Here is a 21,946-nt window from a genome sequence, read left to right as displayed (position 1 = left end):
GAGACTGCAGAGAAGCTGAACCCTCATGTAGTTAGGTGAGTCTGGGCTTGAGGGGTCTGTTAGAAAGTGCTTCACCATAGCTGAAGGGCTGAACACATTCTGTGAAGCCCGAGTGACATCTCTGATGCCTCCCTCCCAGCCTGGCACACCCCTAGCTGGTGCTCCCTCCCAGCATCACCCACTCTTGGCTAATCTTCCTTGTTTTGGGCACTTCCAGCACTTAATCAATCCACCAGGCTTAGGCCATTGTCCACCCTGAGAACAAGCCAGCAGGTCTGGGGATCTGCAGACCTGTCAGCCTCCCCCATCCCAGTCCTTGAGACCTTGCCTTGGGCCCAAGCTTAACTGCAGCTCCCCTGTGATCTTGCCTACAGCTGCTGACCTCCACCATGCCAGGTCAGCCTCTGGCTTTCCTTCAGTAGTTCTGGCATTGAGGGCCTTGCCCTGGTGCTGACTCCCAGGCTCCCCTATGACTCAGGATGTGGGCTCCTTGCCCCAGGACCCCACCCTGCCTATGCATGCTTGGGTCCTCCCCTCTGAGGCCCTCATTGGGGAAAAACTGGAATATTTAACCCCAAATCTCCCAGGTTTCTAGGTCCCTCCATCCTGCCCTGCAAAAGGACAATTTGGAGCTCCTGATTCTGTGAACACAATTCCCAACCCAACTCTGACACAGAACACTAAAGATATGTGGGTGACTAATGAAGCTTGAAGCAGGAGTAGCTCTAGCTCTATCCAGGCACTGACTACAGACTAAAGAATATAACTACCTAGGAGTTCACAGCCTCCAGCCCTAAGATTGCCTGCCCTGCCCCTGTGCTGGCTAATTTTGTCAACTCAATATACACGTAGAAGAGGGACCCTCAACTGAGAAAATACCTCCATAAAATATGCCTGTGTGAAAGTCTACATTTCCTTAATTAGTAATTGAAATGGGCGGGCCCAGCCCATTTTTGCAGTGTTCCTCCATGGCCTCTGATCGGTTCCTGCCTGACTTCCTCAGTCACAGTCTGGAAGTATAAGATGCTTTTGGTCATGGTGTTTGGTCACAGCAACAGAAATCCTAACTAGCCAGTGGTGGCAGCGCACGCCTTTAATCCCAGCTTGGGCAGCAGAGGCAGGCAGATCTTAGTGAGTTTGAGGACAGCCTGATCTACAGAGCAAGTTCCAGGACAGCCAGGGCTACAAAGAGAAACCTCTATCTCCCAAAACAACAAACAAACCCAAAACTAAAACAACCCCTTTCGTCTGTTTGCTCAGGAACCCAAGAAGAAAAATCATAAAGGGATTGCTCAACCAAGTATAGTGATACAGCCTTAGACAACAGCTTACTTGGGGGCTGGAGCAAGAGGATCATGAGCCTGTCTCAAAGAGAGGGCAAGGGATGCAGTTCAGCAGTACAACTTGCCTAGAATCCATCCGGGAAGGACTGGGGATTGTCAGTCAGTGGGAGAGTGGCTAGAATCCTCCAGTGAGGAGCCAGAAGTGTGGCTCAGCAGATGAGCTTTACCTAGGACCCATCCCCATTGTTTCCAGGGCCATGGCTCAGTGGCAGAACACTTATCTGGTATGGCTGAGATGCTAGGTTTAACTCTCAGTTAATAAAAATAAAAAAAGAAAAAAAGAAAAAGAAAAAAGAAAAGAGAAGGAGGATGGGCGGACCAAGCTTGATTAGTAGGTTTGATAGCCCAGTCTGTGGGGTCTATGATTGGAGCAGATAGTCCTGGGGTACGCACACCCTATTTCTGCCAGCTGTTTCCTCAGGCCCATGTTTTTTTTCTCTGTCAGCTCCAGGGTCCCAATCTGTGACTCGGGGACAATGTATGTGAATCACCACATTACAGACCTTTTGTAACCAAAGCTTGACTAGAGCAGTTTAAGGGAAGGTTAATCTATTGTGGCTCAAGGTTTCAGAGGGGTTAATGTGTAGTTGCTGGGTTGTGTGTGTTTCTTGACCTATTGTGAGGTCAACATCATGGCGGTTGAAATGCAGATAACAAATATGAAGCAAAGAGGAGAAATGACAGGAAGAGGCCAGGCCAACACAGTTTGTGATGTGTTCCTTAGATGTTCCTTGTGACCTACTTCCTCCTCCAACCAGAAATGGGAATTTCTACCAGGCTCCAAAAAATCCTTCTAGTCCCTCAAGGGATTATTAAGCCTAGCTCAGTCTTCATGATCTATCTCTAGAAACACTCTCAAATGCACACCCAGAGAGAGGTGTGCTGTTCCCTCTTTCAGAGGTAGATCTCCATGAATTTGAGGCCAGCTAGAGCAACACATTGACACCCTGTCTCAAAACACAAAACAAAGCCAGGAGGTGGTGGTACACCCTTTTAATTCCAGTACTTGGGAGGCAGAGGCAAGTGGAACTCTGAGTTTAAGAGCAGCCTGGTCTACAAAATCCCAGCTCAAAAAAAAAAAAAAAAAAAAAAAAAAAAAAAAAAAAATCAAAACAAACTAGCAATACCAAACAGAAGTCTTCACTAGGCTTTTTTTATGTTCCTGGGCCTGCAACACAGGACAGGGACAGTAACTTTGTTCCCAAGAAACACCTAAAGGCCCAGAAATGAAATTAAACAACAGAGAATATATCTCTGTGGACAAGAAAGTATCTGTTTCTTGATCAAACTTCATCATGGTTCTTACATCGGATCAAGCTGGCCAGAAGAGTATAGGGTTGGAAACTCCTAAGAAGATCGGAAGTCAATGTTTGTCCTCATACTTCCTCATACTTCCAAAGGACAAAAACCCATACAGAATGTGTCTGTAGGCCCAGCAATGAAGATACTTGATAGAGCATCTTTGCCTCCCGGACTTCCTCCCGAGGACAGGAGTGACAATATGTTGACTGGACGTAAGTATACACAAGGCGACAGCCCCATCAAAAAAGAAACAAAGATAACTTGTGGGTTTTCGGGAAGAACTGCAGGTAATGTTCCTGCAGAAGAATCACTACTTAATAACTCTGAAGAAGAGACACATTCCATGCTTTCCTAGATGCAGGAAATAAGACCAAGAAAAAACTAAACGTGACAGTGAATATACAACTGTCTGCTTCCAGCCACCCTCTGAGGTTGGCATACAGTATTAATTTTTTTTAACCAGTACCTAAGAGAAAGACTGAGAGAGAGGATGAAAGAAGGCACTGGCATCTCTGCATCTGAAGTTACCTGGTACTTCCGGAGGAAGAACACCCTCAACTAATGGGATGAAGTTTCCAGGTTAGTACCAAATGGGTTGCTTTATGACTTGTCACCCAAGTATAGAGTGCCTTTAGCAAAAGGATCATACCACTGAGTTTTGATTAGTAACCAAGAGCCGTGGCAATGTCCTATAATTTTTTTGGGGAGGGGACCTATGGGACTCAAAAAAGATTACCTATATCTAGCACTGTACATTTTATTTGATAGACTATGGTGTCTAGGGAGAAACTAGCTCCCCATTACATAGTTACCCCACTAAATTCCTATTAAATATGAAAAAAGGTCTCAAAAAAGCAAAACAAACTAATCTCCCCCCCAACACACACACACACACACACACACACACACACACACACACACACACACACACACACACACACACACCAGGTATGGTGGCACACAGCTTTGTTTGGTTGTTTTTTGTTTTTTTTGTTTTTTTTTTTTTTTTCTTTTTCCTTTTTCTTCTTGTTTTTATGAGACAGGGTCTCACTGTGTAGCTCTGGCTGGCTAGAACTTGCTATGTGGATCAGGCTGGCCTCTGCCTCTCAAGTGAGTGGCATACACTTTCACTTCCAGCACTCAGGAGGCTGAGACAGAATTATCAAAAGTCTGATGACAGAGCGGGCTACATACTGAGTTCAAGGTCAATTTGGGCTATAAGAGACTTAAAATAAACAAGTGTGTCTCACTTTTCATCAGGCGGTAGCCTATGCTACCCAAGAGGACCATACTCAGACGCCCTTTAACTTCAACCAGAACCACAAGCCAAAATAAGTCTCTTTTCCTTGTGCCTTACCAAGGCTATAGAATTATTTTTAGCAACAGAAAATGGACTAAATTTTTGTATGGGTGTGGCATGTATGCATGTTAGGTATGTTCATATGTGGTTCCCTACTATGTTATGTAATTCAGGCTTGGCTCAAACTGGAGGTTGCTCTTAATCTTCTTTTCTCACCTCCTGCTTCTGCTGAGGACATTCCTCTAGAGGAGCTAAGCTCCAGGTCATTCCCCTGGAGCAGATGTGTGCAGCTTTGGGAGCCCATTCCAATAGCTCCTCTCCGCTAGCAGCTGCAGCCATCACATACAACACAGCCATCAAAGCGCCTGCCACCACATGGCGCAGGCCACATTAGTCTTTCTACCCCAGAGGGCTGCACCACATCCCCTCACCTTCAGCTCTCTGCCTTTCTTGGAGCCCATGGCACAAGGATTTCTTTTTATCTTATTTTTGTGATTTTCCCAACCAACCCTGAGATCAGACATATTGGGAGGGGGGAATAAAACCAAATAAACAGTCTTGTGAACATCCAGGGAATGGCTGCTGGGACTTGGAACTTCACGAACACCCTGGCCAGCTGTGTGCATCTATGCTGGGTCTTCTTCCTCCATCACCACATCTCGGATGCTGCTTTTACTCTGTTCATCCTCTGGGCCTGCAGGCAGAATGCTAGTGACAGTATGCAGAAGGGCTTCAATCTGCTCCTCCGTGAGCCGCTCTTCACTCTCTTCTACCATCTACAAGGGAAAGAAAGCCTGTCAGGGCAGGGGTGTACAAGTAAGCCTGCCCACCATGCAATTCACAGTGCCAGCCCAGGACCTGGTCCTGAGCCCACCCGGTCTTCATCTAGGATCCACAGCAGGATGAAGCCAGCTCAAAAGCAAACACATAAAATTCATCTGTGAAGCTGAGTGTCTGTCTGTCTTTATCTCCCCTCACCCTGCTCTTTCTGTTTTGGAGACAAGATAGCCCTGGCTGTCCTGAAACTCACTATGTGTAGATCAGGCTGGCCTCTAACACACAGAAATCTGCCTGCTTCTGTCTCCTGAGTACTGGATAAAGATGTGTGCCACTACCATGTTCAACTTGCCTTTCTTCAAATGAAGGGAAATTCTAATGATTCTATTTCCATTCACATCTACATACTAATATGTTGGATGTACAGAAATTCACCCTTGAGGGGTCATGTGGCCCTAGATTAACTTTTGAATTTCACAAGTACCTCTGTCACTTGAGTGGTATCACCCATTATTCGATGCTACTTCGCCTGTGCCACAGAGTTTCTATCCTCCAACAGTCCTCATTACCCCTGCTGAGTACTCTGCACAGGCCTGCAACCACACTAGAAATTTATAAGCACGATCTCTTTCAACACTCACTGCAATCCTAGCAAGAAGCAGAACTGGACTCCTAGTCCGGCATACCCAGGTAGGAAGCCACCCAGGCAGCACATGCCACGTTGTGGTTTGGATCCTAAATGTCCCTCAAAGGCTGTGCATGGAAGGTTTGGACCTCAGCTTGTGGCACTCCGGGGAGATGGACGAACCTTTACTAGTGGGGCTCACAGGAAGAAAGTCGGGACATTGGGTGCTAGGACCCTGGCCTTTTCTATTTGCCTTTGGGTTCTTCAAGGAGAGCAGTTTATGGCATGTCATTGTCACAGGCCTAAAGCAACAGGACCATGTGTACTTGGATAATCTCATGATAATCTCAACTATTTTGCTTAAGTGAGAGGAAAGCTAACACAACCACTGCTCTCCAGAGAAGGCACAACAGGAGTCTGATGAGTAGGAGGAAAAGAGAAGCTGAGGAGACGATGGCTCGGCCGTTAAAAGCAACGGCTGCTGTTGCTGAGGACCTGAGTTCAGTTCCCAGCAGCGACATGGCAGCTCATAACTACCTGCAACTCCAGCTCCAAGGAATCACACACCCTCCTCTGGCCTCTGCAGGCACCCACATACATCCACACACGGGCATACACATAAGACACAGGCACACACATGAGCATAAATAAAAATGCTAAATCTTTTAAGATTTTAAATTTATTTTTATTTTTACGTGTATGAGCACTTTGCCTGCATGTGCACCACGTGTGTGCCTGATGCTTGCTAAGACCCAAAGAGCATATCAGATCCCTTAAAACTGGAGTTAAAGATGATTGTGAGCCACATGGGTGCTGGGAAATGAACCTGGGTCCTCTGGAAGAGCAACAAGTGCTCTGAACTCTCTGTCCTCATAAAAATACTTTAAAAGCAGTATTGTTGATTTAAAGATGTCACAGGATACACCCAAGAGCACACTGCAGGTACGCAGAACACCTTCTTTCCAGCCAAATTGTTCCTATAGCTAGAGGCTACTTTTGGGTAGGGAGTGTTTACAGCAAACCATTTTCTAAAGGTCTTTTTTACTTATTTAGATGAGGTCTCAAGTAGCCCAAGCTGGTCTCCAACTTGCCATGTAGTCAAGGATAACCTTGAATTTCTGACTTTGTAGCTGTCACCTCCAAAGTGCTGAGATTATTTGGTGCATACCACCAGGCAGGGCTTATGCAGTGACAGGTTGTTCAACATTCTCAGTCATCAGGGAAATCCAAACTAAAACTGCTTGAGCTTCCACCTTACCTCAGTCAGAAGACCCAAGGTCAAGAAAACAAATGACAACAGATGCTGGCGAGGATGCAGGGAAAGAGAAACACTTGTCCATTGCTGATGGAAGTGCAAAATGGTACAGCTACTATGGAAATCAGTGTGGAAGTTCCTCAAAAAGCTAAAATCAATCTACCTCATGATCCAGCTATAGCACTCCTGAACATATACCAAAAAACTCTACATCCTACTATAGAGATACCTGCTCATCCATGTTCACTGCTGCTCTAGTCATGAATTGAGAAACTGGAAATAGCTTAGATGCCCATCAACTGATTGATGAATAGATAATGAAAACGGGATATACTTATACAATGTAGTATTGTTTCCCTGTTAAGAAAAATGAAATCTGCAGATAAATGGATGCAGCTAGAAATGATCATCCTGAATAAGACAAACACTGAATGTTTTCTCTTATATGTGCATGTCAGCCTTTAAGCTTTAGTATGTGTGTTTTATTTAGAGGCTAGGTAGCAAGTAGGTAACCTGGGGAAGGAAGAGCTAGATCTTCCAAGGAAAGAGAAATGGAATACAGTGTCCTAAAGAGATAAAGGGCCTGGCTCGGTGGTGCACACCTTTAATACTGACACTCAGAAAGCAGAGGCAGGCAGATCTCTATGAGTTTCAGGCCAGCCCGGTCTATATAGTGAGTTCCAGGACAGCAGGGGCCATGTAGACAAACTGTCTCAAAAACCAAAAACAAAACAATAAAGAGAGATAAAAAAGAAACTAGAATAGGCGGGTTAAATGGGGATGAAAGGACAGGAATACCATAGAAGGAATCTGAGGAGGGACAATTAACTTCGTAAATCTACATGAAAGCCTATTAGAAGCTTCCTAAAATAAATGTGTGTATATACATACATACATATACACACACATACATATACATATGTGTGTGTGTGTATATATATATGAAAGAAATTCCCAGCTAAGTAAACTCCCCATGCCAGGAATAAATTACAACTTGATAAGTCATTGGCCAGAAGGGTCCCAAAGAATCCTGCCCCCCAAATCACAGGCTACTGCCAAAGCTATTGGGTACCCTCCACAACCTGAGAGTCGGGCCCTATTGCTGAAGATATCACTCACTTATTTCATCAAGGATGGAGAAACAGAGGTGGTACCCAACTAGAAGCTTCACCCCTACTGATTCACATTTATGGTATTAGAAGATACTATGCACACTATTAGAGAAGGAAAATAGTCATCAATAACCACCCAGCTGTGAGCCTATCTGCAAGATATACTGGTACCATAATAGAACAAATGTTATGGGAACAACCAACCGTCTTTTGATTGGACTTAAGAACCACTCTATAAGATGGAGCCCACGTGACACTGCTAAAGTGGCAGGAACCTGACCAGACAATCATGGATCCTAGGGGGAAACCTACAACGATTACTCCGCTAAAGTAATATAGCAATAAAGTGACTCCCAATGACATATTGCTATACCCATAGATCAGTACATCACTCAGCTGCTTCTTGCAGTAGATAGGAATTAACACAGAGGCCCACAACTGGACTCCAGTGTGCAGCCATTGAGAGTTTGGAGCACTCAACTCTAAATGAGATCAAACCCCTCCTGTCAAGGATCTGGGATCTCTGCTGAAGAGGAGGTGGAAAGTTTCCAAGAGCCAGAGGTGTTGATGACACCAAAGCCAGAGTCTTCAAGACACCGCAAGGATGATACACATAAGAACTCAGAGAGATGATGACAGCACATGCAAGACCCGCACAAATGTAGCCCATCACAGAGAAGGGAAGGTAGACACAAGGTCCAACTTCTAACCAAGAGGCTATTAATCGCCGAAACCTGCAGGAAAAGGGATCCATTTTCTCCAGTGGAGTGACTGACACTAGGCATATCAATCACACACTCCAGGGCAGGCCCCATGCCCAGGAGGAGACCCAACATAAAACAGACTCCACCGTTTTTATGCTTTTTGTTTGGTAATTTTCGTTTTATTGGTGCTTTTTTTATTTTGATTTTTGTGTGGCTGTGGGTTTTTTTTCCTTTGAGAGAGAGAGAACATGAAGTTGGGAGGGTAGGGAAATGGGAAGCATCTGAGAGGAGTCGGGGAAGAATATGATCAATACATACTTCATGGAATGTTGTAAAAAAATAAAAAAATAAAAAAAAACCTGATTCTTTAAAAATGCATTTTTAGAGAGTTATGTTGACACAGGCCTTTATTGCCAGTATTTGGGAGGTAGGGACAGGATGATCAGGAATTCCAGATAAGTTCAGCCTCAGTTACATATTGAGTTTGAGGCCAACCTAGACTCCATAAGACCTTACCTCAAAAAACCACATTATTTTTTAAGATCAGACATACAAAACTAATGGCAGTAACCCAACACAGTATGCCCCCAAAGAGGAAGGGGAGTTGGAGGGAAATACCTGACCGATTATTTAGTTCAAAGGAAAAACTGAGCTGAGGAATAACTGGCAAACACGGCCAATTAAACACCTGCGGAAGCATCTATGAAGGGCCCTACCATAGGAGGGCGCGTGCTGCAATCACACTGACTTCGGGAGGCAGTCAGGTCCAGAGCCCTGAAACCTGAAGCCAAGATAATGACAGATGAGGGATGTGAGGCCCAGCTCTGTCTGCACCTCAGTAAGCAGAGCCCAGGTCTTTAAGCTCAGCACCAACCCCTTCCACAGTAACACAGCCTCTCACTGATGCTGTACAGCAGTATGGAAACTCTGGAGTCGGGTGGGTGGGGGTGGAGGGGACCCTCTGAGGCCTTCCTTTTTACCTTAGAGCCAGGGCTGTTGCCCTCCATCGTCTCTGGTCTGGCAGCTGCAATGCCAATCAGGAGTCACCAGGTATTGCACTTAGCAAAAGGGCAACAGCTCTCCGAGTCTACCAACTTTGGGAACAACAGAAACCTTTACCAGAACTAAATCCTCAGGGAAGGTGGTTTTAAAGGTAACAAGCCCAGTTCTCAGGCACAGGAAGAAACTGAAAGCTTACCTACTCCCCTTGGACCATTAAGTGAGTGGCAACTACATCCTGCCTCACCTCTCCTCCCCAGCACAGGAGAATAGCCCAAATAAGGAATTCAAGGCTCCAGCTCAATGTTCCCTAATACCAGTGGGCCAAGTTGTTCACAATGTAAAAGCAAATGAAAATGTAAAATCTCAAGTGCTAGCAGGCAGGCACCTCTTAGTAAATGACAAATCTCTGCATACACAAAGCTCTCTTAATCCCTGGAGGCTGCCAAACACTCCAGAAGAGGCCGCTCCCCACTGCAAGCTGCCAGCCCTAGCACACGGCTTTCCTCACATGACCCAAACCTAACAGGCCAAAGGCTGATATCAGAAATCAAATGCCTTAATACTGACAACAATTTTAAAGCTTTGTTTTTCATCTGTGTGGGGGGGGGAGGGAGAGAGGGAGGGAGAGAGAGAGAAAGAAAGAAGAGAAAGAGAGAACAACCTTGGGTACAGTCCTCACTTTCCACCTAGTTTGAGTCAGGCTCACTTTTTGTTGTTTCCAGACTATATTAAAACATCAGCTGCCTGGCTCATGCATGCCAGGATAGTGGGTCTGTTTCCAGGGAGTCTCCTCTCTCTGCTACCCATCTCCCTAGAGGAGCCCTAGGATTAACAGATGCTTACACTACACAAGCAGATTTATGTGAGTTTGGAGGATTTGAACTGGGGTTGTCAAGCTTGTGGGGGCAAGCACTTTACCCACTGAGCCATTTCTTCCACAGGACCACCTTAGAATCAGAACCTTTCTGAGCACAAACACAACACGATACTTCCTGAGGTAAGGCTTGACAAAAACTGCTCTCCACCTAGGTGAAAACTTCTACTTCTGATCTCATTTGACAGGCTGAAGAAAATTAAAAAAAAAAAAAAAAAAAAAAAAAAAAAAGCAAGATTTTACCAAAAACACAATATACAACTACTTTTAATCTACATGTTACAGTATATGTACAATATGAATCGTTCTGTGTTGAAACTTGAACCTTAAATTCGATACCCTGGGAATAAAGTCCAATATTAAATGCTGAATTCATCTTGGACAAGTCAGCCATGACTTCCAGCTATTTGCCCAGCAGTCCACTCTGCCTCTGAAACGTCACCTTTCTCTGACTAAGTTAAAGCAATGCCTACAGTGAGCATCAATGTGGGCCTGGGGGGCTGTTTAGTAAGCTCTGGGGCTTAATGGGCACAGTAGAAAGGCTGTGCAGGACAAGGACCTGTGAATTCACAGGGTTCGCTGACCCACCTTCAGAGGGCTTCTAGGCTGTTCAAATGGACCACAGCAGAGCAAGCTGGAGTCACACAGCAGGCCCACTTCCTCACAGAGCCTCTCAGTCAGTGGACAGTCACCCAAGGACCACAACACACCCCAGCCCAGGCACTGAATTCTAGCAAGCATGGGTGTGCAGCCCCTTTCTGGGTCTGAGGAGAAGACGCAGCTGTAGTTACTGCAGGGAAACATTAAGTCCTTTGTTTTCTAACCTCTGTGAAACCCTCATTCTTCACGTTCTCTTGCAGACAGGACACTGCTCTAAGCCCTGATAAATGTCTTGCTCTCTTTTGCAGCCAATTCTGGGGTGGGAAGAAAAGCTGACTAGAAAGTGGTCTAGCTGCAGGAAAAAGGAGTTTGTAGAAAAGAAACACCTGAGGGAACGCCACGCTAACCTCACCAGGTGTAATGGGTGATTCTAAGAACCAACTTGACTGTACTAAAAGCATATGTGGTCAGCTGGGAAGGTTCTGGGTGCGCGTGTGAAGTGTCTCTGGAAGCCTGTGTGTGAGCTAAGGGACTTGGTGCAGAATATCTACTAGCAATGCAGGGGAGCACCATCACAGTTGCTGGGGCCAAGACAGTACCATTTACCCCCAAGACAGGGTTTCTTTGGAGCCTGTCCTGGAACTCAGAGACCGCCTGCCTCTGCCCCCAAGTGCTGGGATTAAAGGTGTGTGCCACCACCACCCAGCATGACAGTACCATTCTTATCCCAACTGTCTCCCCTGAAGCAGGACATTTCACTTGTGTCCTGGGACACCCCAGCTCAGGATCTCTGGCCTTTAGGCTTCAGACACAGCAGTAACCCTAAACTCTCAAACCCTGTGGCCTCAGACTATGTTAAAACATCAGCTGCCTTGATTCTGAGGACTTTAACCTGGACTGACTCAGTCTATTGGTATCTTGGGGTCTTCAGCTTGTTGGAGAAAGCCCTTGGACCATGTCTAGCATGGTCAAAGCACTCAGTATTAGCTCTCTCAAGAAGCAGCCTGGAGCTTTCCACAGGCTCAGGATAGGGCCATGCTAATTCTCATCTCGCCTCTCCATCTGTCACTTGGCCACGAACAGCATATGGTGCGGATTAAAGTTGGAGGAGACCCAACATGTGATCCTTAACCCAAGGGACAGGGATTGATCTCTTGATCTTTCCCTGTCCTGTAAGCTGAACCTGTCTAACATCTACAACAATGAGCACACACAGATGGGGACCTCTGTTTAGCATGAAGGCCAAGGCCCCCAGGAAGCTCTCCAGAATGGAAGGAATGTTTATAATTTAATTTTGGGTACATTTGGAAGGACAGACACAACTCTAGGAAGACAATGAAAGTTTTAGTCAAAAATTAACTACTTTATAAACTTTGAAAAGTTTTAAATAAATTCTGAAGAGCATAGAGGTTCTTAGGTCATTGTCGTTCATACTTTGTAAGTTTTACAAAGACCTGTCTACTTCTTCTGTTCTTGATTTTGTTTTTTATTACATGTATTTTTCAAGACAGGAATGCATTATGTGACCTGGCCTGACCTCAAACTCTCATCCTCTACTCCTGCCTCCACAACAGGGGGATCACAGGCAAACTTTAGAATCTATTTCACTAACTCTCAAAACCAAAGTTTGCCTGGTGGTGACAGGACCGGCTTAACTTTCACAGCTAACTGATGCGCTGCCTCATGTAATAGGAAGCACCTGCCACACTGCACGTGAGAGGAGCCTCCCACGGACCTTCCCTTCCCCCCTTAGACCACGCCTGTTCTAATCTTCATCCACCATTGCTGAAGCCCTACACTGTGACTGCAATTTGGACTTTACAAATTCCTAGGCTGCACTGGATACTTTTATGCAGGGAAACGAGACCGCATTCACGGTTTTAGAAAGTGATCTGTAAGCCAGGTGTGATCACGCATGGCTGGAGAAGCAGGGAGGATGAAATAACTGAAGGGGTGAGTTAATGCTATGTGTAGGGAGAGAAAACAAGCAGACATGGAAGCAACAGAAAGTGGGGACAACTGAGCATCAGCCAGAACGAGAGCTTCTGCTAAGAGACTGGCCAGAGGGCAGGAGAGGAAGACAACATGGGGAAGAAAGAGGTGGAACAGTCGGGAGTTGGAGGGGGGGGTGGCACACTCTGAATCTAATGTTTTTATGCAACATCTGGTTGGCTCTAACTCCTACAGGCAAGCCATGGCCAGAAGGGCCTAGAACAGCAGAGGACACGGGGCTGCCAAACCCATGGAAGGAATTAAATTTCCAGCTTCCCACTCTCAAGCCCACACTAACTAGGACCAATTGGTGAGGCCTCCGGTCCAGTTTCTCCTTTCACTTACGGCACGGGATGGTGTGCAGTCTCTGACTTGTTCTTTCTCAGCCTTTCTGTATCTCAGGCCCACAAAGAAATCCCTTGAGTCCAGAGACCCTCCCCCACTCACCAGCTGGATCTCAACAGCGGTCATTGGCCTGTGGTTTAGCAGCTGAAGCTTCTCTGCTCTGTCAAAAGAAAAACATGAACTGCTTAAAACTCTCATGCCCTGAAGGACCTTGGGTCTTGATCAAGTTACTGTCAGGAAAGAACTACAGAATCCCTGCCACATGGCCATTTAATAAGAAACAATAAGGAGAGAAAGAGACACCAGACCTCTACTCAGTGGTCCATGTGCCAACATCCTACAGGGTACACAGGCACCGTGTTTCCTAAGGGAGCAGTAGCAGAGGTGAGGTTTGAGGGATGACCCATTCCCTGCAGACAGACCTCATGACAGGAGCGCCATCCCTGGAGTCTTCAAAAGGAAATTGATTTGCAAGAGTTGTTCTCTCATCCCCACACCCTGCACTAAGGCACACGCACATTCATGCCCACATGACAAGTAAGACAATTCAAAGCACGTCTTAAAAAAAACAATACTTGCCGTGCATGGTGGCACAAACCTCTGATGCCAGCACTTGTGAGACAGAGTAGGGAGATCTCTGTGAGTCAGAGGCCAGCCTGCTCTACAAAATAAGATCCTGTCTCAAAAATAAAAAATACAAAACAACTCCCCATATTTGCTACACAAATTTTCTCTGGGAAATGAGAAAGTATTTTCTTAATTCAGTTTAAAGAAAACAATAAACAAAATCAGCTTCATTAGTTAGTCACTGCCTAGAAATGGCCAAGAATTCTGTTTTGAGAGTAATATTATATATTGCTCAGATTTGTTTTGTTTAGATTTCTTTTAAAAAGAATTGTTAAACGTTTATTTAGTGTGTGTGCATGTGTGTGAATGCCAGAGCACACAGGTGGAGGCCAGAGGATAACTTGCATTTGTTTCTCTTTCTGCCATGTGGATTATAGGAATCAAACTCCGGTGTTCAGGCCTGGCAGCAAATACCTTACCCACTGAGGCATCTCATTTTTATTTATGACAGGCTGGTCTTGAACTTGCTATCTAACTAAGGATGACCTTGAACTCCTGATCCTTCAATGTCTCAGATGCTAAGATTACAGTGTGTGATGACTGATAGGGATTGTCAACATCATAGAAACAAACCTCTGGACATGTCTAGGAGATAGTTTCTAGACTGAATTAACCGGGGTGGTGTGATACATCCTAAATGTGAATGGCACCAACCCACTAGGGCTGCGTGTGACTGAATAAAAAGGAGAAAGTGAGCTGAGCACCAGCATCCATCTCTGTGACCAGCCTCCTCCCTCTCCTACTGCTATGCTTTATCCACCACGATGGACCATACCCTTTCTCCCTCAAATGGCTTTTGTCCAGCATTTTGCACAGCAAGGAGAAAAGTAACACTATAATGTTACTCACATTTGAATTATCTTAGTAAATAAAAAAAAAGCCAGGCCTATTATCTCAGACCTGGGGAGGCTGAAACAGGATATCAAATTTGAGCCAGCCTGGGCTAGTTGTAAATTTCAATAAGAAATGTAAGTGATAGCTGAAGACAGTAATTACCATCTGACCTGAAACTTGGTATGAGGCCAAGGATGACTTTAATGCTTGATCTTCCTGCCTCCACCTCCCATAAGAATTATAAGTCACAATGTCCAATAGCAATTATCATCTGTCACAAGAGATACACAGCCCACTGTTGAAGAGGTTAAACGGTGACAGGACTTCAAAGATTAATTATATTTCATATGTATGAGCATTTGTGTCCATGTACATTGTGTGCCCACATATGGAGACTAGAAGAGGGCATCAGACCCCATGAACTGGAGTTATAGTTATGGGCCTCTGTGCTGAGTGCTGGGAACCAGGCATCAAGTTCTCTGCAGGGGCAGCAAGTGCTGTTAACTACTGAACCATCTCTCCAGCTCTCCAGCTCCAGTGACAGGACTTCAAGGGGACAGAATGACTCCACCGTCGCCATCCCCACATAGGTGATACAGTTCTGCATTTCTTTCTGGGGCTGACTCTGGAGCTCCACACTCATCCTTTAGTTCTGTTCAACACAATGGAGTTTAAAGATGCTCTGGATAAAGATGAAAAGCCACAGTTGCCTTAGGCAGGTGTTTGAGAAGCAGTCTGAGTTAAGTACCGCTCCAAGCCTCAGGTCAGAATAGCATTTACAGCGCATGAGGGTTATGAGTGGTAACAATCTCATCCCAGAAGTGGCCGCTACTACCACTTCCTGCCTGTCTTCCATTTGTCTTCCAAACAGGAAACACTAACCCTGAGATAGGAAATAACCTGTCCAAGGTTTGCAATAGTCAAGATAGGGACTTAGCCACCACAGCTCACATTAGCCATACGCTTCTGGTAGAAACATTCACCATGGCAACTGCCCCACAACCGCTTCTCCAAAGCTTCGGGTACCATTATGGCACACGTGGTCAGGTTCTATTCCTCGGAATACCCTAGAACATTTACCAATCATCAATTCAACAAATGAGACTTCACAGTAGTGGAGTGCTGACCTCATAAGCAGGAGGTCTTGTGTTCAATCCCCAGCAGGATGGGAAGGGAGGAGGAGGGAGAAAAAAGATGAAAAAAACACAGGGAGAGGAGGGAGGGAAAGAGAAAAAGGGAGGCTTTGCATTGAGCGAGCCCGGAGAATTTTCTGAGCAAAGCTGAGGGAAGCAGGGCTGGGGATGCAGCTCAGTTGCTAGGCCTCTTACCTGGCATACACAGAGCCCTGGGTTCCATTGTCAGCACTGCCTAAACCAAGGCATCCTGGTATATGCCCAACCACTGCTTCCTTCAGAAACCTACCCCCATGGTCCCCAGGCTGTCACTCTCCTGGTCTGCCCACTCTCTTTCTGACTATTCCTTCTCCCTGTCTTTCAGGGGCCTCTTCCTTGGCTTGGGCCTAGTATTCCACATTGTCAACTTTTCCCCTCCAAGCCTCTTATTGATTTCCTTATACAAAATGCACAATCTCAAAAGCTACTACAGTTTTGCTGGAGAAATTCTTAATTCCAAGCTATGTGAGCTGAACTCCAGACCTTTGTAGCCAACTGCCTCCCACACATCTGCATGTAGACATAGCAGATGCTTCAAAATCAACACATCTGATGCAATCGTGATTGCTCTTTCCAACAAACTAGCTCCTCCTTGTACCCCTCATCTTGAAGAGCCTAAGGTCAGAATTCAGGAGCCACCCCTCACTTCTTACCTGCTGCCAACACTCAGTTCCCTGTTTCTTTTGCTTATGTTTCATTGAAGGTGTTTGTGCCTTCCTTCGCCATTATTTTAAATCTCTCCACCCTCTTGATTACTGGACAACAGCTCCATCCTGAGCCCTTCAAGTTGTCAACATGATTTCCTCTTATAGCAAATGCCTCTTCAAAGTCTGAAATCTTGTGATGGGAAAGATGGCTCAGTAACTAAAAACTCTCACAGAGGACCCAAGTTTGGTTCCTAGCACCCATGTGAAGGCCAACAACTTTCTATAACTCCTATTTCACAGGATCTGATAACCTCTTTTGCCCTCCATGGATGCCAGGCAATACACATAAACACACACATGCCATTCCCAGGAAGGACAGAAGGTGCTGGACCCTCTGGATGCTGGGAACTAAACCCAAGTCCTCAGCTAGTGCTCTTAATCACTGGCCCCTCTTTTCAGCCACGGTTCTGCCAAAGGATTTGGTATCAATTTGAATTTCTCTAGTTCACCAAGAACGCTAAGGACTCTGTTCTTCAGCAACTTATCTTCATATGGCTCCACTTCCACTAAATGACCCAACCAAACTGTAGATATGACACAGAAAAACCTCAGACCAATTCCCAATTCCACATCTTGCCTAGCAAATGGTATTCCTCACCCGAATCTGGAGACTTGCTTTATCTCATATAAAGAGACTTGCTTTACCTCTAATAAACAAACAGTACCCTAAAACTGACACTTCCGTGCCTCTCCACTATGTCCCCTCCATCACAGCACTGAGAGTGACAGAGTTGGCATAATACAAATGTAATCTGAAAGGCGAGCTAAAAGAAGAGCTAGGGAAGCCTCCACTTCTGGTAGAAGTTGTGCAATTCTGAGGAGACAAGGAGCAGGAGTTTATGTTCTGAGAGCACACCAGCTAAGACCACTGGGGAAGCTGATAACCCATCATCTACACTTGAGCTCTGCTGCTCTGAAGTCCACATCCCAAAAGTATGGTGTCAATACTGGAGTAATGTGCGCAGAAGAGAAGATGGCAGCATTACTACAGACCTAACTGAGCCTGCCTGGGGGCAAGTGTTCCTCCACACAACTGTGTGCCTCACAAGGGTGATCTCAGGATAGAAGCAGGGGCTACTAGTTAGGCACTAAAAAAATAAAACTCAGGCTAAATCTAAAAATATTAAAGAATCCATTTTGGTGGAGACTGGGGTAACACACTAAATTAAAAATTACATAACACACAGTGCCGACCTGACTTGGAGTTGAATTCCAACTGTTCTATTGTGCTGATGAAGTCTACAAAGGCAAACAAAATTCAGTTCCTAGTCTACCCTCAAGGACACCAGTGATGAAGATACCTAAGCAAACTAATGTTTGGATCCCTCCCCTGAGCCAAACGGAAGGTGACTTCAAAATCAAATGTAAGATTTAAAGAACATATTAAACACGGTTTTAAACATGGTTCCTGTCTTAAAATGCACTGGCTAGCAAGGTTGGTCACTGTCTTATTTGGCAAGCAGCCCCTTCACCAATCATGCAGGCCAAGAGGCAGAAGCCAGCCACAGACCAAGAAGCTTGCTGGATCCCTCTACTGGCCAATGCACAACACTGCCAGGGGCTTTTGCCCAGGCAGTCACAGAACCAAGAGGTAAAGATTTAAAAGGTCACAGGAGACTTAATAAATGATTAGTTTGAAGATGGCAAATTGGAAAAGGGAGCCAGTTAATTCTCTATTGAAGTGTGTAGATTCAACCAATTTTGAACCAATTTGCAAAGCGATTCCTATTTTATAGGTTTCTTTCTCTCTCTCTTCCTCCCTTTCTCCAACCCCTTGTCTCTTTTTCTTTTCTTTCTTTTGGCAGCACTGGTGATGGAACCCAGAGCTTTAGCCATGTTAAGCAAGTTTCTCCACCATGGAAAAGATGCAGGCACTATATCCAGAGAGCTCAGACAAACACTTGGGAAATGACTTGAAAAATCAACCACCTAGATTTCTGTCACGAGGGGCTAGAGGGAATGGGTCGGTGGTGGAGAGCGTATACTGCTCTTGCAGAGGACCTGAGTTCAGTTCCTATCACTCACAACCAACTATAACTCAGCTACAGTGGATCCCAAGCTTCTGCCATCCTCAGGCATCTGCACTTAGCTGAACTTATCCACATACAGAGCCATACACACATATATTCACATAATTAAAAATAATTTTAAAGGGCTGAAGAGATGGCTCAGCAGGTAAGAGCTCTGGCTTCTCTGTTTACAGAGGATGTTGGTTTGATTCCCAGCACCCACATGGTTGATGGGAGATGTCATTCTGTAAACATGTTTCTCATACTGGTTAATGAATAAAGCACTGTTGGCCAACAGGAAAGCAAGATAGACGGGACTAGGAGACAAGGAGGAGAGAGGAGATCCAAGATGGAGGACGGAGAGAGAAGAACGCCAGCCCCTCTCTCCGGTAAGATAAGACCACGTGGAAATAGGTTAATAAAAATGGGTTAATAATTAAGACAGAGCTAGCCGATAAGAAACTAGTAACTGACCAACGGCTTTATATCATATACAGTGTCTCTGTCTGTGTGTTATTTGGGGCTGGCATGGTGGTAAGACCAGACCGGTGGCAGGGGAAAACCTTACTCATAACACATGGTGGTTCAACAGACTATAACTCTAGCTCCAAAGGATCCAACAGGCACACATGTGATGCACAAACATATATAAATGTGGGCAAAGCATTCATACATATAAAAAAAATCCAGTAAGACATTTTGCTGGGTGGTGGTGGCACACACCTTTAATCCCAGCACTCAGGAGGTAGAGGCAGCTCGAGGCCATCCTGGTCAGGGCAACACAGAGAAACCCTGTCCTGAAAAACAACAACAACAAAAACCAGTAATTGTGTGCAATTATGAGGCCAAAGTGTGTCTGAATGTAGATGCAGCTGTTGCAGACAGCTGTTTTAAGACATTATTCTCACCATGTTTTGCAATACCTGTTACCTACTTGGTCAGCTTGTGGCTTTTCATTGCTGTGAGGAATTCTTGAACAATCTCGGGGCTCTGGTTCCTACATGGCGTTTTTGATATGTATTTTAATGTCTAAAAAATAAACACACAAAAGGAAGGCAACATAAGATATAGAAATTTTGAGGGGTTTATTGATTTATTTTTATTTTTAATTATGTGAGCCTATGAGGGCATGTGCACTTGAATACAGATGCCTGTGTGGGTGTTGGGAATCAAGCATGGGTCCTCTGCAAGAGCAATATGTGTTTTTAACTACTGAGCCATCTGAAGCCCCAGGATACAGGAATTTGAATAAGTGGCTAGAGAGGTGGTTCAGTGGTTAAGAACACATTCTGCCCTTGCAGAGGACCCAGGTTCAATTCCTAGCATCCACATTGTAGCTCACAACTATATGTGACTCCAGTTCCAAGGATCTTCTCTGACCTCCACAGGTAAACAGACACACACATGGTGCAAGACATATATGCAAGCAAAATACTCATATACATAAAATCTTGAAAGAATAATTCTGAACAAGAAAAAAGGAAAGCAGTGATATAATTTAACATTCTAAAATTCTCATGCTTTCAAGAGTTATTTTTTATTTTTAAATTATATGTTTATTTGTGTGCACAAATATGAGTATATGTATAAGAGAGCAGTTGCAGATAAAGGAAACCCTGATCCCTTGATACTGAAGTTAGTTACAGATGGTTGTGAACTGCCCAGTGCAGGTGCTAGAAACCAAACTCAGATCCTCTGCAGGAGCAATAAGCACTTTTAACTGCTGAGCCACCACTCCAGCCCCAAGAAGTCAAGTGTTCTAGCATGGAGCTACATCTCTAGCCCAACACCTGGAGAGTTTTGCTTTTGTTTTTGCTGACTTGTCCTTAAGTTATAATATCAAGTTTCAGTTTATTCATCAATTTAATATAATACTTTCCTGCAATTTCCATTCAATTCCCAAAGAGGTTAGGAAGAACAACTTTATGAATTATTTTTTGCTTTCTTCCTTTTATATGCCTAAAGAGGCAAACAGATTTCTATGAATTTCAGTCCAGCCAAGACTACACAGTGAGACCTCCCTGTCTCAAAAAAACTGAAAAGGAGAAAAGAAAAATAAATTGGCTTTGTACAAAAAGCAGTTCTGGCCTTTGACCTAGAGTTGTAGGTAATAATTTCCGGGTCCTTGGGATGTTATGCCTGGGCCCCTGGGTCATACTGCATATGCTTATCAACCTACTTAGCAGCTGGCCCCACCTGTGTATTTTAGAGCAAGGGTTAGCTAGCAGTAAAGACTAGTATATATTTCTATTGCCATATACCCACTTTAGAAAAGTAATATGACCCGAGTCTACGTGTGAGGACAGTGGAGATTATGACTTGGGTATTCTGCCTATTTCCTGAGTCTCTTGGCTAATTTTCATCAGAACCCTTTCCTTGCAGGAAACTGTCCCTGTGAATGTCATAGTTCTGAGATAGATGACCCGAATAGACCCGAATAGTTAAGCCATGATAAAACCCTGTTAAACATCATTATCAGGGTTATTTTTGTTCTTATAAGCATTAGTTCTGGTATCCATTTTCCTATTCATAAGCAAAGATCTCACCACTCACTGGGATGTCGAGCTCAGCCATTCTGATACCTCCCTAGACACCTTGGGGGAAATGACATAACAATCGCTGCTGCTTGTTGTGACTCCTGAAAGACAGGACTGCTTTGAACAGTCTATACTGTTGTCTTTTTTGTTTTTTGTTTTTGTTTTTGTTATCACAAGTCACAATGAACTCTAGATGACCCTGCAATCATTTCCATGCAATTCAGAGGGCAAGCATTCCACTTGATGGCCTTGCATTGGGTCTAGTATGACCTGTGTGAAAGAGACAAGGCTATGATTGGAGCAAATCTAAACTTTCTTCTGCATGTAAGGTCTGCTGTGGTCACTACCAACACCCCTTATTACAGTTGGTCTGAACGTCAACTTGGCACAATTAAGATCACCTGAGTAGGAAGCCTCACCTTAAGAAGTGTTCTCATTGCCTTGATTGGGTGGGGGTCCCACCTGTCTTGTGGGTGGCACCTCCTGCTAGTAGTCCAGACCAAAAAAGGGCGTGGTAGGAGGGGGGTCCCCTAGCCCTCTGTTCATGTGACCCCTCTATTGCTGAGTTGATCTCCCTTCCTACTGCTGCTGATTCCTGCACTCATATCAGAAGCAGAGTTTCCAAGCTTTCATCATGGTCCAGGGACCAGAAGCTCTCCAGAAATTTCTGGGCTTCCAGTGCCAAATAAGGACTTGCTTAGGCATCCAGCCTTGTGGACTGAGCAACTCCCAGTAAGAGAGCCTTGTGGAACTTTCTGCTGCTGAGACACTGAGTCCCAAGGACCAAGAGACTACAGGGTTCTCAGCTCTCAGTGGGAGTTACTGCCAT

The 21,946-nt window shown here is 44.9% G+C and overlaps 1 protein-coding gene across 1 annotated transcript in view; it reads right to left on the bottom strand.

Annotated features, from left to right (window-relative positions):
- Positions 1-4,416: 4,416 nt before the first annotated feature.
- Crcp (CGRP receptor component) overlaps positions 4,417-21,946 on the bottom strand; it is a 30,140-nt gene continuing 12,610 nt past the window's right edge. The window contains exons 4-6 of the mRNA XM_051205095.1: positions 19,515-19,609; positions 13,334-13,391; positions 4,417-4,721 (exon numbers count right to left, since the gene is read on the bottom strand). Of these exons, the coding sequence (XP_051061052.1) occupies positions 4,572-4,721; positions 13,334-13,391; positions 19,515-19,609 (303 nt within the window). The 3' untranslated portion in view covers positions 4,417-4,571. The remainder of the gene's footprint in view (positions 4,722-13,333; positions 13,392-19,514; positions 19,610-21,946) is intronic.

This window comes from Phodopus roborovskii, unplaced genomic scaffold (assembly GCF_943737965.1).
Source record: "Phodopus roborovskii unplaced genomic scaffold, PHOROB, whole genome shotgun sequence".
Lineage (NCBI taxonomy): Eukaryota > Metazoa > Chordata > Mammalia > Rodentia > Cricetidae > Phodopus > Phodopus roborovskii.
The sequence above is the reverse complement of the archived record's forward strand: the minus strand, read 5'-3'. Positions and strand labels throughout refer to the sequence as shown.